The sequence below is a fragment of the Rhincodon typus genome, chromosome 2 (assembly GCF_021869965.1).
Source record: "Rhincodon typus isolate 14 chromosome 2, sRhiTyp1.1, whole genome shotgun sequence".
Lineage (NCBI taxonomy): Eukaryota > Metazoa > Chordata > Chondrichthyes > Orectolobiformes > Rhincodontidae > Rhincodon > Rhincodon typus.
The window spans coordinates 127,892,934-127,910,648 of record NC_063333.1 but is presented as its reverse complement, the minus strand read 5'-3'; the positions used below and the strand labels follow the sequence as shown (position 1 = coordinate 127,910,648).

At 39.5% G+C, this 17,715-nt stretch overlaps 1 protein-coding gene across 1 annotated transcript in view; it reads left to right on the top strand.

Annotated features, from left to right (window-relative positions):
* Positions 1-17,715, top strand: part of LOC109928015 (genetic suppressor element 1-like) — a 220,874-nt gene that overhangs the window by 29,895 nt on the left and 173,264 nt on the right. Inside the window, exon 2 of the mRNA XM_048608961.1 lies at positions 889-966. Coding sequence (XP_048464918.1) covers positions 889-966 — 78 coding nt within the window. The remainder of the gene's footprint in view (positions 1-888; positions 967-17,715) is intronic.

Genomic DNA, 17,715 nt, shown 5'->3' with positions numbered 1-17,715 from the left:
TAGGCCCGAAACGTCAGCCTCTCTGCTCCTATGATGCTGCTTGGCCTACTGTGTTCATCCAGCCCTGCACCTTGTTGTCTTGTTTTAAATAAACTATTTTTAACATTGTAAATGTTCCTTCTGCTATATGTACCTTTGAATAGGATCCTTTCTAATGCTAGACCCTCCAATGATATCAATTGCTATTGTGTTTTGAATTTTTATGCTAAATAATAAGTTTTGTGAGTTGATTTCATGTCCTCAATGAGCTAAATGTATTTCTTTTTGCCAAATATCTGGTTAAATGGTAGCAAGGCCCATTAGTCATAAAAGAAAATGATTGCTCTGTATACCAGCTACTAAAGTGTATCACATCTTGCCATATGCAGATGTAGATCCAGACTTCGGCTCTAAACCAATATATAGTTTTATTTACATAAGACAGGTGGGTGAGTATTAAACACCCAGGTTACCTCTAAACATCGGGATGTTAAAACGCAAAATCTGTGTCTTGTGCTGAGGAATATATCAGGGCCTCAGAATTTATCTAGCTGTTCCATTATATATTACAGAGCTTAATCTACAAAGCTCTGCTCTGACTGGGAAGTAGATAAACTACATCAATCCCAACAAAATCTGTAATTGGGCACCTCTGGTTACCAAACACCTGCCAAAGCAGACAGCAGTCTGGAAATAACACTATGCCCCTACCACCACCCTCAATCCCCTTTCCCAGCTTTGACACAGCTGTCAGTCAATCCCACAACCCCTGGCTGAGTCTAAATCTCTCTTTTCAATGTCAAAATGACTGACAGAAACTCAGGTACATGTATAATTGTAAAAGTTGTACATATTTAAATTAGAGAACGATGAAGCAAAAAATAACTGCACTTTTCATATCTGCATTAGATCAACAGCTATCCATGGAAGATTGCATGCCTGGCAGAGGAAAATGGGTGAAAAAGAAGTACATGCCTTTAGTCAAAGGTAAATAATGCCAAATATAACAACCAATCTGCTGACTTGAATATTGCAATTATCAACAAACTCTTTGAACACGGCATTTCCCTACTCAACGCCAATCAAAGAATAAGAGCAAATGAATGTCTTATGGTACCTACTTTGGAATAATTTGTTTTCCAACATTGTTGGAAATTAGCAGAGGAAGAGATACTTCTTGTAATGGATAGCTGCACTGAAACAGTAGGATAAACTGCCAACAATTTTCCGAACTGTAGGAGAAAGGCCATAATAGAAATTACAATTCATAACTTGTAGACAATTGCCCCACCTACGAACAACACACCACAGGTGGAGTCGATTACTGATTGCTGTAGGTGATCTGGAATTCATCACACAGTGAAAACGTTATAGCTTTCTCAGATAAAGTTTAATGAGAGACCATCCTTCACAAAGCAAACACAATGCTAATACCCGTCAATCCTTCTGTTGAGTCTCAATGAGAGAACAGTAACGGAGGATGACAAGGAACACAGGCAAGCGGCTATTAGGAATAACAATAAGAGGGAAGGTAATGGAAGACCAGGAAAAGAGAGAGAATTTTCCAAAAGCGAGGCAAAATTGCAGTGACCACAAAGGCTGACTTTATCACACCCTCTAGCAGTTAGTCACAGTGCCATCAACAAGAGAGGTGGGAGCTGGTTATTTGCTCGTCCTCAATATAAAGGCAATGAACTCAGCACAATGATACAAAAGGAAAGACAAAATTTAAAATAAAATTGAAAAAGGAATAAAAGGCAGAATAAAGGATCTTTTTGGAGGTGATTCTTGGCAGTTTTTACATGATCACTGAGCTATATCAGTATTGATATCTTTATGGAAGAGAGAACACGAATAATCATGTTATAATGTAGAGACTGGACATTACCACTGCTGAATGTCTAGGATTACCTGTGGCTTTGAAGCACCTGCTGTTTACAATCTGTCATGATCAAACACTCCTGCCTTCCAGCATCTGCTGTTCTATTTACACAGTTTATGCTTTTGGGAATGTGTGAAAACCTGGTTAGCAAAAGGGATACCTGACCCTGAGAGTCAGTGAATAATTCAGGCCAACTTGCTGCTGCATCTACTGCAGATTTCCCAACAAGTGGGAGCTGAAATATTTAAATGAACTTCATAATGCTCATTTGCCTCCTGAGGATGTGTAAAACCCTTCATTATTAGATAGTCTGAAAAAAAAATCAGGAATGTTGAAGAATGGATAATGTTAACATTTTCATGTTATTTCACTTTTTAAAAAGTGAAAGCTATTATCATGAAGATTTCCCTGCTTAAAAAATGACTCCAATCGCAGTCATTGACTGTAGAACATAATTGCAAGGAAAAGATAGCTAGAATATTTCACAATTTTTAGTGACCATATAACTGGAATGCAGCCTTTAGCAATATATGATTGTTGTTAACATCAGTCTGGAGTAAGATTTGTGATGACAGTGACTCAGATTTAATAACTGGAAACTGTTTATATTTTTGGATATATACCAAAACTGGTCATATTTTCAGATCTAATGAATCATTGCCATACCTCTTGAATGGCACTAGCTATTAGTTGAACTTTAGGAAATGCACAACTGTCCATTAAAAATTCGCTGATGGTGGCAATTTCTGGGTAGAAAGAGTAGCTTTGTATCTATTTTGATGCAACCATTTTTGCAGTTAGTTATCTCTGCACTTCAGTTTTTGTCTAACAATATGAAATTGTCAGTGTATACAAATGCTCTCAAAGTTGAATAAGCTCTATATTCAAAGCAGTTTAAATCTTAAAACATGGCTTAACCAAACAAGGCTAAGATATGTTTTTTTCAGAAAAGCTCCGTTAAACTAACATTAATTCGTCATTCCATTGAAACAATGGCTCTTAAAAGGTACACATTGGCTCAGGAATGAGTCAATACATTTCATCTTGAAGCACAGCATCAGCAATGTTCCCAAAGGAGACAGGTTTAAACATTTGAGAAGCCACACTTTTTTTGTGAATAATTACACATGGGTAATTGGGACATGGTGCACTTATAGTTATAGTTTTCTGTTTCAAAATATAGGAAATGACCTCTAATATTATCCACTTTCCAAACCTATTCCCCTGTCACTTATAGCTCAGAGCAGTGGGAATGAAGCTGAGCTGACACTTTCCCTGGGTCATGCACAGGCCATGCACTTCCATTTGCAGGTCAGACAACAGATGCCATGTGTGAAATGATTATTTGAAAGGTGGCTAAAAGGGAAAAGGTTAAATAGTGCACAATATAAATGTTGACAGAATAGTACCAACATTCAGAACAGACATTGTCATTCATAAATTGACAATTTGAAGTTTGTAAATTTGCTTGCGTTAAACTTTTATGTTAGTGACTGTCAATTGATATTAAATAGACAGTAATGCAAAAGTATATACAAATAGAATAACGCAATACTCAATACAACTATAACAAACTATGTGCTGTAGTTTTTCAAATAGTGTTCTTCAAAATAAGACAATATAATGAACTAACACTTTTGGGATTTCAGATTTGGGAAGTTCCATTATATTAATTACATGTGAAATACTAGTCACTTTCAGTAGACAGAAAATCCCTCTGTACGTACAAAAATGTAAGGGACTCCACAAGTTTAATGTTGGTGTGAAGCCAAAACTGCTTTCCACCAATTCTAAAGTAAAGGATAAAGTTTGGCTGCAGTGCTTTTGCCAATTTAGGGAGAAGTAAGCCATGGTGAGGAAGTGTGCAATTTTGCGATGTGCACGTCTGTCACAAATCAGGAGTGGTACAATAAAACTGTTACCTCAAAATCAGGTATTTAAGACCTGAACCAATTTGCCAGAAAAGCAAACTTCCTCCTCCTGTGATATCTCGTTGTCCCGATGCTACTGGTCCAGGTTCTGATGTCATATTTGGGATTCTGTTTTACTTTCCTGCAGCACTGAAACAGTACTCACCATTTTTATACAGTTGGACTATAATGGGAGAGCACAGCTCACCCACTGCTGGGAATGTAGCAACATTAGTTGGCCACCTCCCTGGCTCAGGTAGGCTCTAGGCAGGAGGAGTGCTCTCCAATTTCCTCAGCACTCATAAAATGCAATGGCAACATGAAGTTAACAGGTACTCCACACCCACCTTCCTTCACTATTTTACAGGTGCACCCCCACCGCGCTCCCCCCCCACCCCCAATCCAGCACCAGGGTGGTGGTAAAATCCATCCCAATATTGTCTACCAAATTACAATATGGATGGGAATACTTCAAATCATTCCCTACATATCAGTATCAAGAAAATACATATGAATGGCTACGCTAATCCAGTTTGGGGTCAGAGGAGCCACGATGCCTTAAAATAACTAGGTCAGAAATCAAATGATACCAGGTTATAGTCCAACAGGTTTGTTTGAAAACACAAGCTTTTGGAGTCTTACTCCTTCTTCAGGTGTTAGTGAGAGAGATGGTATCAGACACAGAATTTATAAGTAAAAGATCAAAGGATCATACCACTGATGAGGATGTACAAAACAAATCTAAGATGCTGTTAAATCTTTAATCAGTTACAAGGTTTTAATTGATTAATATGTATATGTAAATCCCTAAATTTCTTTGAAGTCACTGGTGTTGTTTGAATTCTGACCTTGTCCACCCGAGTCTAACACCGGCATCTCAACATTAAAACAATTAAGTATTGTGATTTATTTTTAACTCCGTGAACTTATAAGGCAACTGAGAGCCACCTTGAAAGGACATTGCTGAAATAAAGTGCAACCTATTACATTGTAATTTGTTGGGAACATTATATTTCAGTTAAGTTTTACATAGATTAAAGATTTTAGAACTGTTTGGTGATATGGTTGCACAATTGATCCCTTCATTGCACATTTCTCTGTTTGCAAAAGATCGAACTTGTGTTAATGTTTGAACTTCCTCAATAACTTTGAGGCACAGCCAGCGTTGTTTTGTAGGTTTGAGAACAATTGGACTTCATCAGAAATGTACATTTGAAAGAATCCTTCTTTTGTTCCATGGGGTAGAATTTATTGAAATGTTTAGAGTTTCAACACTGATGGAAATGGATTGTCAGCAACATGCACAATCGACTAATGGGACTTCCCTGGATTTTACATAAGTCAAGCCATCACTGAACTGTTGTTGGGCTTAATCAAGACGGCCACTTAACTCCAGCAGATGCTATCCCAATGAGGGCCTGGCAGCTCAACAGTGCCACCATGATTAACGGCCATTGCTGAAGAAGATAGATGCTGTACAGCCTACACTATACATGCTCAAGAAGCAAATAAAACATGTTTTTAAAATAAATTAATAACTAAGGGGAATCCCCTCTGTGCAAATTGGTGGCATTGTAGTGGCGCTCTCCTATCTGTAAATGAAGAAATACTTCATATGTGGCCACCATTGGAAGTTGCTTACACTCTGTCAGCAGCCTCCCTACCTTCCCAGTTGATCGGCTGGCAGGAAAATACCAACAGCCTCCTAAAATGGCCACTGATACCACTTGAATGTTTAGATATACCCCCCACCAACACATTGTGGCAGGAAGCTTGTTTGAAGCCAGTTCTGCCATCAGTAAGATTTTGCAGTGGGGAACATGGCTGGAGATCCGATCCTTCATAGCTCCCTGCAATTTAACTACCACACCCACCCTCCTCAAACCCCTGCCTGGTGCAGGCCTACTAAATCGTGTTTTTGGAACCTGTTGCACTGGAGGTGTAGTAGGTATTATAGAGTGCAGAGGATGAAATTAACAATAATATTCTTATTAATTGAGGCCTCATTTAACCATTATCCGTTGTGAACAATTCTGAGGGCAGCTTTGTCCAATTTTCCAGATTGTTTTGCTGATTATCCTTCTATACATTCATGACTTAAATTCAGAAACTCATTTTTATTTGATCCCTGTTACTGGAGGGCTAACATTGATGGAGAAATTTGGATTCTTCCTGATTGAAAGATGACTTAGGGAGAAGATCACGGAAGAGTGTCTTTTCTTTCTAACGGCAGAGTTATCTATCTTGCAATTAAAAAGCCCAAGGTGGTGGAACCAGAGGCAAATACTTTTTGAGCTGGGGGATATAATTTATGGATTTGGAAGAAATTTTGGCATACCAGTGAAGGAATTGTTGAAGACATGTATGATCTGCATTGGTAGAATTTTTGCTTTCGAAATGTAGATCACTTTGATTAATCCTCTTGCTCTGAAGGTTAGTCAAATTGTTACCAGAAAGTCATCCAAATTGGCACTAGTGCATGCTGTAAGAGAGGCGTCGTGCCACTGGCCTTGCAAACTCTGTCAGGATTGGTTTTATACTGATTTACAAACAATTTAATGGTGAAATAAATAGGAAAACTACGTCTGTACAAATCCTACAAGGATAAAAGCAAAACAGCTTATTGGGAACAAATAGTACATAAAAAAGCTTAACGAGACAATGAAAAATCCAGAGAGAGATAGGAGGCTAAATAGAGCCGCAAAAATATAATTTAAAACCACAATAGCAGAGAGACAGTTGGAGAAGAAAAGACAAACAAGTTTGAAGCTGACATTGATCAACAAGTAGTAAATATTCTGTATAATTATTTGATCCGAGTATTCAAACAGAAGAAATGAGCAATAAGCACTCTGTAATCAAAGATGTTCCAAGTAAAATCAATTACTTTGTTACAAATAAAATAGAAGCCCCAAAAAGATAGAACAGATGAATCCCAATATGATTGTCCCAGAGTGCGAACAAAGACTCAGGAAGAGATCTGTGGGCCTCTGGTGATTCTTCTGTAGGAATCCATGGACACTGGGGAGGTAGCAATAAAATAAGAAAAAAGCCTATATTCAGAAAGGAGTGACAAAACAGCAACCGGATAATTATTATTGGGAGTAAAATTTAGGATTATCTACGCAGCAAACTTGGTTGACAGTAAGCTTCAGAAAGGTAAGATCCCAACTGACCAACTTCCTTGAATTTCATGAGGAAGTGACAACCCAAGTAGACTGTGGTAAGTGCCAAGGCAGGTTTTACTTCAACTTCTCAAAGGCCTCTGCAAAACTTTCACTTAATAGGCTACTAATTTAATTCAAATGGTAGCAACCCAGGGAATGGATAGGAGGCAGGTTGAAGAGTAGGAAATAATGAGGTTGCATTTGAAGAGTTTCTTTTGAGAGTTGGAGGAAAGTTTTGAATAGGGTGCCATACATCTCAGTACTGGGACCACATTTCTGATTTAAACAAAGCATTGTAGCCATATTTTCACTTTGGAGAAAAATGTATAAATAAAAGCTGTTGGGCCTGTAGCCCTCACCTCCCCCCTTCTACCTCATACCCCACAAACATACCACCACATTCGCTTCTCATGCCTCCACGCCACCTCCTTATCCTCTCACTGAATATCTACTTGGAGAAGACCTTAGGAGAAATGTGATATACCTTGAAAGCTATTTTTCTTGGTCCATTTTTGTAGCTCGTATACCTGTTTTGTCACCATTTGCTGTTCAGTATATCTTTTTCCAGCCACCAGAATCTGTGCTTTATTTTAATTTCATTTTCATTTGTTTTATTTTTTACACAGTTTTTGCCTCTTCAGTTGTCCTTGGCAGGCTTTTAGCATACAGAATTCTTTTTCTTCAGAGTTAAATTGATTTTGTATCACGTGAGATAAAATTTAGAATAAAAGTTCAGATAAAGTGGCACAAACTCTGTCATTATTTAATGAACAAGTTTGCAACTATATTAGGACAGTGGCGGAGAGGCGATAGAGTCAATCTAAATGGAAGAAATTGGAACCATCTTTTGAACCATTCAATATGAATATCTGAAGGTTGGACTTGCAGTGGAAACAAGAAACAGGGAATTATATAAGAGATAACTGATATAATTATGGGGTTGGGGGAGAGAAGGATGGAGGCCTCCATAGGATTTGATTGGAGGAGATAGGCTGTTATGCCTTTGTTAGTTTGAATATAATTGTAGTGAATAGACAAAACAGTTTAGAAGAGGTCATTTTTTGAGTATAAATCTTCATAATTTAGACAGACAAAATGGATGAGAATGTTAATCATAACTGGTTGGTAGAACAGATCTTGAGTATTGTTGAAAAAAGGACATTCAGTGAAAGCTTTTCATTTTGGAGTCATCAGGACAAATGCAAGAATACCACATTTTGACGGGGATAACAATTTATATCACATGAAAAGAAAGTTTTTCATTGATTGGCAGATGAACTCTGGTCAAGATGTTACCATAGGGAATGCACTAGTTGTTCCTCAAATTTTGTTTACTTGAAAAAAGTACAATGTATGGACTTATTTGAAAAAGACAGGGCCCATCAGTTTTCGGCATGCTGAACAACCAAGTTGAGCTGATTAGTTGGGTTTGCAATGTGGCTCACTTACATTTGCTAAATGTTATATTTATTTATATGCAGAGCCCTGTCCTCTGCAAGCAGAAAGCAGATATCCAGGTATGAAACCTTTTTTTATTAAACAAAAGTACATTCCCTAATCTGTATAACATCTTGATCAATCAGAGTTGACTTCATTGAATTTAAACAAAAGCTTTGGAGGCAGAGAGTGGATAACTGCTCCCTGGTGCATTCTCCATGGTAATGCCTCAATCAATCAGCATCCAGTAATCAACCAATCAACATCCTTTCTCTCCTGTGGGATAAATTGCTGCTTTCTTTGAAATTTGGTATTCTTGTGATCTGTTGGATGATTGCAGGATGAAAAGATTTGACAGCACTTCTTTTTTTCTCAGTAATCTTAAAAATCCCAAGATTTGAAATCATGATGTCAAAGTGAATGAAACTCCCATTCTATTCATATAGAAGGAATATGAAACAATTTATATTGTGCAACAATGACAACACAAGATGCAACTTAAGCTTTGTAAACTTCATACGGGAAATTCACTTCTAGATTTCTTCAACTCAAATGGATTTGACCCACCAATTTATGTGAAGGATTGATCAATACAACATTAGCCATTACAAACAATAACTACCGCAACTCTTAGCTATGTTGTAGTGCTACATCAATAGATGTAAAGAGAATAAAGGCACAAGAGTAAACTTCAACTGTCATATGGAAGATTTGTTTTTGATCTTTCAGACAACAATTAGGATATGCAAGGTATAATTTAAACTAGTGCTTTTTGTACAGGTTCTCAAAGTCAAATAGGAATTTTCATACATGTGGACATTACTTCCACTTCAAACAACTAATGGATATCTAAATTACTTAACATGTGCCCAGACATTCTTTCCACCCAAAAATACTACTGTAAAGAAAAATCTAATGTATTTTTATGAGAAAGCTGTCTATTATATCAATTCCTGTCTGCACTGCGCAGTAGTTCCCAGAACCTCTTATGAGTAATTGATATATCCCTTCCTCTGATATCAATCAAATATTGGAAATTTAATGGGATGCCAAAGAACTCTGGGAGTATAGTTGCAACCAAGGTACTGGGTTCATTCAAGGCCAAATACTGAAACTGAAAAGGTATCAAGTGTTCATTGTATGCTGGATGAATTAGATTGAGTCATTGTGATCTTGTGATCTTTTCATGATCTTTATAGATATTTACTATCACTTGAACCAGCTTCACCCACATACAGAAAAATAAATAAAGTACTTGGCTTCAGATTGCCAACAATCCAATTGGCCATTGGCAATCTAAGACAGTAGGCGATAAATATAGTGAACAACACATGCTATTGTAACCTATCTGTCATTATTAGATTTTACTGAACACTTTCGACCGCTGGAGGATGCTGAATATATTGAAAATCACCACATTATTTGATGCCGTTTCCATTAAATCTTACTGCAGTTGCTTACTTTCAATGAAGAAGTCAAAGCAATGAAATTATACTTTTATTTTTGGATCACAACTGGCAAAATGCCAATGGTTTTCAGCAATTGTGAGCACAAAAACTCCCATTATCTACTGCTGCACCATTTCTTTGAAAGCGTATTCAAATATTTAGGCCAAAATACTAATTTTTTTTATGTTCACTGTGGAGTCCTAGCCTTTGAGCATGGAATGTTCTTTCATGTCAGCTCACACAAAAAAGCAAGGATTCAGCTTTTTGTCTGACAGTCAGACAGCTGAAAGATAATGATAAGCTGAACCTCATTAATGTTAGTAATAGCTGAAAGGTCCTTGAGGTCATCGAGCACAGAGAAGGGAAAGTGCTCAGAAGTTTTTGGAAGGAGTTGAACTCCTTGACAACTGCCAGCTGCCTGCCAGGGAATGCCACAGCATGGAAGTGCTGGTTTAGCCTTTACCTTTGACCCAGGTGAAAGATACAAGCTCAAGTCCCTGTTTTTCTCACTAAAATAAAGAATTGCTTAATCTGTCTGTTGGCAAAAAATGAAAAGGGAAAGAGGAAGAGTGAAAACAAGGAATGGACTACATTTGTGAATGTATTTCTTCATTCTGTTGCCAAGTGTCAGTTTTCTTGAGTCTAAAGATTTTAAGAATCCGTACAGTGCAGAAACAGGCCCTTTGGCCCAACAAGTCCACACTGACCCTCTGAACAGCATCCCACCCAGACCCATCCCCAAGATGAAAAGACAAGCTAAAATAAATCCTGTTTTAAGCTGTTGCAAAATGGAATGTTTCCAAATCTAATTGTGATATGGTTGTTCCATAATACACTTGATTACAATGTGTGAGCTGTTTGCAACCACTATGCAGTAAAATAATGATTTTGCTTACATTTTACCTATCAATAGAAAGAACAGAACAGACAGACTGCTGAATTTTCACCTTGAGGCAGAGGTGCATTTGGGAACAGTTGTGCAGGAACCTCTCCTTACCATTTGACTTGCTAGTCCCCTCCTCTGACCTATCTTTGTGGAACTGATTTCTGGGGGCAATGGCTATCACAACAGCAGGCACCAAAGAGGCCAATTGTGTCAAACGAAGAATACTCTACCACCTTTCAGATTTTCCAGGGAAAGTTGAGTCTGCCCCCTCCACCTTCCTCTTGTGGCTTCTGACTGTTGATTGCATGGCAATAGGTCAAGGGGGTGGCAGATATGAATTTTGGAAAGCATTTTGAGGTCTACTGCAATGGACAGAGGTCATCTTGTATTTGCAAATCCAGAGAAGGTATTGCTCTTGCAGTTTCTCACCTACAGCAGCAGCAGCATTTTCCTATCTCAGTGGGACTAGAGGCAGAAACCCTCAAAACATTTAAGAAGTATTTAAATGTGCACTTGTGATACCACAGTATACAAGACAATGAGCCAAGAACTGGAAAATGGGATTGGAATAGTTGGGTACTTGTATTTAACCAGTGCAGATTCAACGGGCGAAAAGGCCTTTTTCTGTGCTGCAGGCCTCTGATTCTATGCGTATGGCTTCAGATCCTCCAGAAAGCCACCTCCAACTTCCTGGCTTAGCATTTGGCTTACTGCCCAGATTGGGATCCTGGAAGTAAAAGTCAACTCATAATTTCCCCAGCTGAGACAATTTTATAGAAGAATAATCTTAAGAAGAATGGGGATGTTAGAATTTCCTGATGCCAAAAGTTAGGAGTGAGCATAAAGTCAATATTTAATGCCTCTCCCAGGTTTGATGGTGGTGGGGCATATTTAATCCTGCAGGCGGATGGTGGTAGAAACCCCACCTCCATGACAATAAATGCCCAACTAAGGTCCTCATCCCACCAGCAGTGGGCAGTGGCATGCCATGCAGAGTTCACAGCCCATTGCTTGTGGACTCCCAGAGATGGCCTCCCAGTCAAAGGATCACGACCAAGGTTGGGGGGGCGTGCATTGATTTTGTTCCAGCCCCACTCCTCCACTGGTCACCAGAATGCTTAGAGTGGTGACATACCCAGTTGTATATGTCTCAAACTTCATCTAGTTGAATATTAGAAATAATGTAAACCATTTTCTTTCCTCAACTGTCTTGTTCTCTCAACGACAACAAATGAGTTCTTTACAAATAAAATTTACTCAAGCAAACTTGCAAAGATTATTGTTAAAAAGAAGGTTTAGGCTGTACAAAAATTAGATTTAATTTACATTTTAACATCCTAAATTTAACTCAGGGCAAAAAAGGGCAACAGACAAGTCATTATCAAGCACTCCACAGATCACGTCAAGTAGCAAAGGTGATTAAATAGATCCCATGGATTTCTTAGCAATTCGCCCAGATGTTGGTCACACCATGAGTCATCAAATCTCATTAAACTTCACAAGGAATTACGGTTCTTCACGTTCAATGACCTGGCTTTGAAACTCCTCAAAAGTCGCTCAGTCATCTATCCTCAATTATTCTCGTAGTTCATCTTTCTTTCCTGGGTCTATGCTGTCCTAGATTCTTGGAAACTGCACTTAGCTAGAGTTGTGCTTATGACTTTTTCACAAACAGCGAGCTTCCCCAAACCAGGGCAGCCCTTGGATTTTAAACGAGCTCTAATCTTCCTCAGTTGCACAAAGCAAACAATGTTTGTGTACTTTCAGCACCCAGAGCCTGCTGCACTGAACCATTAATAGCACAGACTTCTTCTGAGCCTCCACAGCTTCCAGGACTTGTCTGGAGCCATGATCCCAACATTGAGCAGCTTACTAACTCCTAGAACTTCTACTTGATTTCTAACAACACAGAAATATGCAGCTATTCTTCTCTTCCAGGACTTCACTGAGTGCTCCATCTCCACAGAACCCACGTAATTCAATTGCCTTGAACAGCACAACTAATACAGACCCTCTACAACATGGAGTCTATTTAAATCTCTATCGCTCTGTATGTCTCTGTCTCTAACTAGCTGTGACCCCTGAACTGTCCCAAGTGACCTATTGGAAAACATGCAACTAGCCCTTCCTCTATCTCTAGGCAGAATTGTATGTAATTAAACTTAGAGTCATAGAGATGTACAGCACAGAAATTGAGCCTTCGGTCCAACTCGTTCATGTTGACCAGATATCCTAAATCAATCAAGTCCCATTTGGCCCATAACCCCTCTAGACCCTTCCTATTCATGTACCTATCCAGATGCCTTTTAAATGTTGTAATTGTACCTGCTACCTCCACCTCCTCTGGGAGCTTATTCCATACATGCACCACCCTCTGTGTGAAAACGTTGCCCCTTAGATCCTTTTTAAGTCTCTCCCCTCTCACCTTAGACCTATGTCCTCTAGCTTTGGACTCCTTAGAACAAACAAATTCTAAGAAAGCTTTGTAGTTCCAAATGTTAGAATGTTGTCACTTTCACAAAACTTAGGTTTCAGAACAAATTGTATACAACAAAAAGGAAGCGAATTGATCACAAACTCAGGGCCTGACTGATGGTCTGACATCAAGAAGGGACAAGGAATTTGTTACCTACCTTAGCCAGCTCTCCCTGCTGCCAACCTCGTCTGCTCGCTCCCAACCTTGCAATTCTCCCTCCCACCATTACTCACTAGTGTTCTGGGGTCCAGCAATGAGTCTAGGCTTCTGGTGTAGATATCACACCAACAGCAATCACCACCTAACCAATAGTGCTGCCATTCAGTACATGTGTGTGTCTCCAGCTGCCAACTCCTGGCAGACAGGACAAGTATGTCTGCGGGCCTCGAGGCCTAGGGAAGGCCTGCGAATGGCCTCATAAGTACCTTAGTGGCTTGTAATGTGACAAGCCAGACTCAAGCTCTCCAATTGGCAGATGAGATATCCTTCACCTCCAGTAAATGCCATCCATTGTGTGAAACTAAACCTTGAAAGGGAGGAAGACCCCAAGTACAAAAGCCAATCAGTTAACTGATCATAGTCACAACTGTCTTGGGCCTCAGCACCCCTAAGCCACAAAGGAAAGGATGTCTGTCAAGATTCCCACTTTATTTGCTACCTGTGAATTTCTTCTGGAAAGTAACTGTGTGGGTGTCTGTTAAGGTCTGGAAGGGGATCAGCTGTAATGAGCCCCATGGCAAAATCCCGTATAAATGCTGTCTGCATTCAAGTGAAAGATAAACTTACTGCACCTGGGTAACTAGATGTTAGCTTGAGTCAGCCCCCTAGAACTGGAAAGGAAGAAATTAAAAAATGAATGGATGATACCCTAAAGAACAACAGAAGGCAGAACGAAAGAAGTTAATGCTCATAAATGCAAAGTGCTGAACATAGGAAGGAAAATGAGCAACCTTTGCATGAATGGTTTCGAAATGACAGAGGAAGAATTTGAAACAGAATTGAGAGTCTACTAGACTCTATTCTCAATCTCTCCAACCAATGGTGAACAAGCAAACAACAACACTAATGGAATGTTGAACTCTATAGCCAAAGCAGTGGGGAGGATGTGGTGTAGTGGTCATGGACCTAGTACACCAGAGTCCAGGACTAATTAATGTTTTGGGGACATGGGTTGGAATCCCACCAACGGAGATGGTGAAAATTGGATTCAATTAATAAATCTGGAATTAACAGTTGGTATCATAATAGCCATAATAATGAAAATCAATCTGATGCATTTATGGCTTTTGGAGAAAGAAATTTACCATCCATTTAGTATGTGACTCCCTGCCCCATAGCAATGTGCTTAACTCTTAACTCTGAAATAGACCAGCAAGCCACACAGTTCAAGGGCAATAAATGTTGATCCAGCTAGAGACACCCAGGTGGAATGAATTAAAATGATGCAATAGTGTTCAACATAGATAATGGTCAAATGATGTGACCCTCGAGATAGGCTGCATCCATCTATGGTCACCACAAAAGAGGGGAGACGTTCAAATAATCGATGCAGAGAAGAGCTATGAGGTTTATCTCTAGTGCCAAGCTAATACATCGATAACAAAAGGAAGTCTGTGGTTTAAGGTTTTCAGCCTGAAGAGGGTACCTATGAATTATATAATGGAAGAGATTAATCTGAAATAACACTGTAAATTAAACTGAGAATAGGTTCAGGGGAAATAGGGTTAAACTAGCAAAAGATAATTTCAGGACACGTTATCAGTGCATCATCTTCCAGCAAAAGATGGCTAATACTTAGAATAGAACTCCAGAGTAGTGGAGGCAAAAAAATGTGAAAACAAATAGGGGAGTGCTAGGGTCTTTCAAGATAGAGTACCTACAATGTGGAAGGAGGCCATTCAGCCCATCAAAGCCAGACCGACCCACCAAAGAGTAACCCACCCCCAGCCTATCCTCGTAACTCTGCATTTCCCATGGCTAATCCACCTGACCTATGCATCTTGGGACTGTGGGAGGAAACCTACGCAGATGCTGGGAGAATGTGTAAACTCCATACAGACAGTTGCCCGAGGGTGGGATCCTGCATAGATCCCTGGAGCAATGAGGCAGCAGTGCTAACCATGAGCCACCATGCTGCCCCAATGGTTGGATCAAAATAGTTGAAAAGGCTTCATCATCCATTTATCTTGAGACATCATCCCTCTAGTACAGTACGTTTTGAAAATCTGCTGATACATGTATAACACCTTAATGAAGAGACTGATAAAGGATGCTTACATAACAATAGGGAGTAAACCTCCAGTAAATATTTTATATGAAAAGCTAATAATCATCCAGGAACAATATAAAATGTGTTATTTTATATTATTCTCATTTGTAACTGACAGTCGAGTACTTTTCTCTCTTTCACTGTTTATTCCCATTCAGGGCACACAGAAGTATGGAAACAGGCTGAAGACAATGACTGTAAAATGCTAAGGATTCTAACACCTTATGAAGTGATTTTCCATGTTCCCACTAATGCTAAGCCATTTTATTAGACTTGTCAATATGGGTGGCCTCTGATGACCTTAAGTGTTTGTGTGCTGGGTTTGTAAAGGTTGCATGCAGACTAACCCGAAGACCTAGCTTCATAAAGCCTGTCACAAGGGTCTGTTTTGAGTGAGGCGTCAGCAGTATCGCCCAGGAGGGAGTTCTGCAGAGCTTTGAATGAGAGTAAGGTAATTAAGTTTCATCAGAAGCTGTCACAGAAATGCCTGCTCTAATTAACACAGCACTTGAGAATAGTAAGAGCCTGTTTACATAAAGAAGTGTTAATGCAGTATCAACCATCGCTGCTCCTGAGTAGGACAGTTTAGCAGCTGCTCTTCACACCGCATTCCAGATTAGAAATGTCACAAGAACAAAGCAGTATAGAGCACAAAATTCACAGGAAATGATGAAACAGGCCATGTGAAGGAGGGTTGGCAGGAATAGCCAGGAAAAGAAAAGGCAAAAATTGGAAATGATGGTCCAAACTCTTCCTGCGGACTTCAAAGTGAAATTCAGACTTGGATTAGTGCTGGCAATTCAAAATTTTTACTGTTTTGTTTTCAAGACACTTGGCCAATTATCATAGGGTCAAGTGTTCATTTTCGTCAATAAAAACAGAAATTTATGGAGAAACTCAGCAGGTCTGGCAGCATCTGGGGCAAACAAGCAGAGTTAATGTTTCGAGACCAGTGACTCTTCATCAGAACAGTTAGTAGCTAGGAAAATGTGATATTTGTTGGGGAGGGGAGAGCAGATAGGTGGAAATTGAGCCCAGAGAGACAGAGATATGAAAGGTGTTGGTAAACAAGGAGATTACGAATAGCAGATCAGGTCAGAAGAAATGTTGAATAAGAGCTAAGAGTGAGAAAACAGATGAAATGTGCTAAATGCAACCCATATAATGTGATCAAAAACAAAGTTCCTGGAAAAGCTCAGCAGGTCTAGCAGCATCTGTGAAGGAGAAAACAGAGTTAACGTTTCAGGTCCGGTGACCCTTCCTCAGAACTGAGGATCTAATGTGTTAATAGGAGTCCATGAGAACGGGTAACTGTGCTAAAAGCAAAGCATGCCATAACAGGACCGGGTGTGAGGTGGGGTGTTTTCACCACTATGGTGCCTTTGAGATGACCAACCACGTTTAGTCATTGCACCTCATTCAAATATGAATTCTATTGAGCAGAACCGAGCTGTCGATGCTCAACCAAACAGGGAAACCAATTTCAGAGGTGGGATAGCGAGTGCCACAGTTTACATAGGGCTGAGAGAAATGGGCATCGCCCACCCGACTCTACAAAACCATGAAAGAATTTGTCCGCAAAGGTTTTGGAGTGATTTTTAAAGATTTTTAGTTACAATACCCTCCATATTGGATTGCACTGGAAGTGTTAATCAACACTTTGGAACTGTAAGAGTCCTAAGTAAATTTTAGGGTCTCAAAGGAAGACACTTTTCTAAAATCACAGGGTGCCGGGAATAAGATGGTGTAAATTTAGTCATACTACCCCTCATTCTCAGTTGGTGGGATGGTGTGGGGCAGTAAGAGGATGAAAATTAGTTCTAATGGTTCATGATTTGGTGGGACAAGGGATGTCTCATAGATTGAAAGTTTTCCTTAGATGCCTAAGTGATGCAACTCATTTATTAATTTCTTTCCTTCTCTTCATCATATTTTGAATGCATGAATTGGCTTTGAGTTATTTATCTCAAGTCACATTCCCTGGTTCGACTGAATCTTAAGGTTTTTTTTGCCTAGTGCAAGTCATTGTCAAATTTGATGGAATGATTTTTGCCAGAAAGTTGAGCATGTTTTCTTGCCATGTCTTACCAAAGTTGCCGCAGAAATTACTGATACAGCCCCAATGGCAACCTATTACTGGTGGTGGCAGCTGGGGGTGTGCCCCCGATACCTATTCAACTTGCCCCTGGCGAGAAGATCTCTGGCATGTCAGGCCCTTCTAGATCCAAACATGCCCAACCAAATGTCCAGGGCCAATGGCT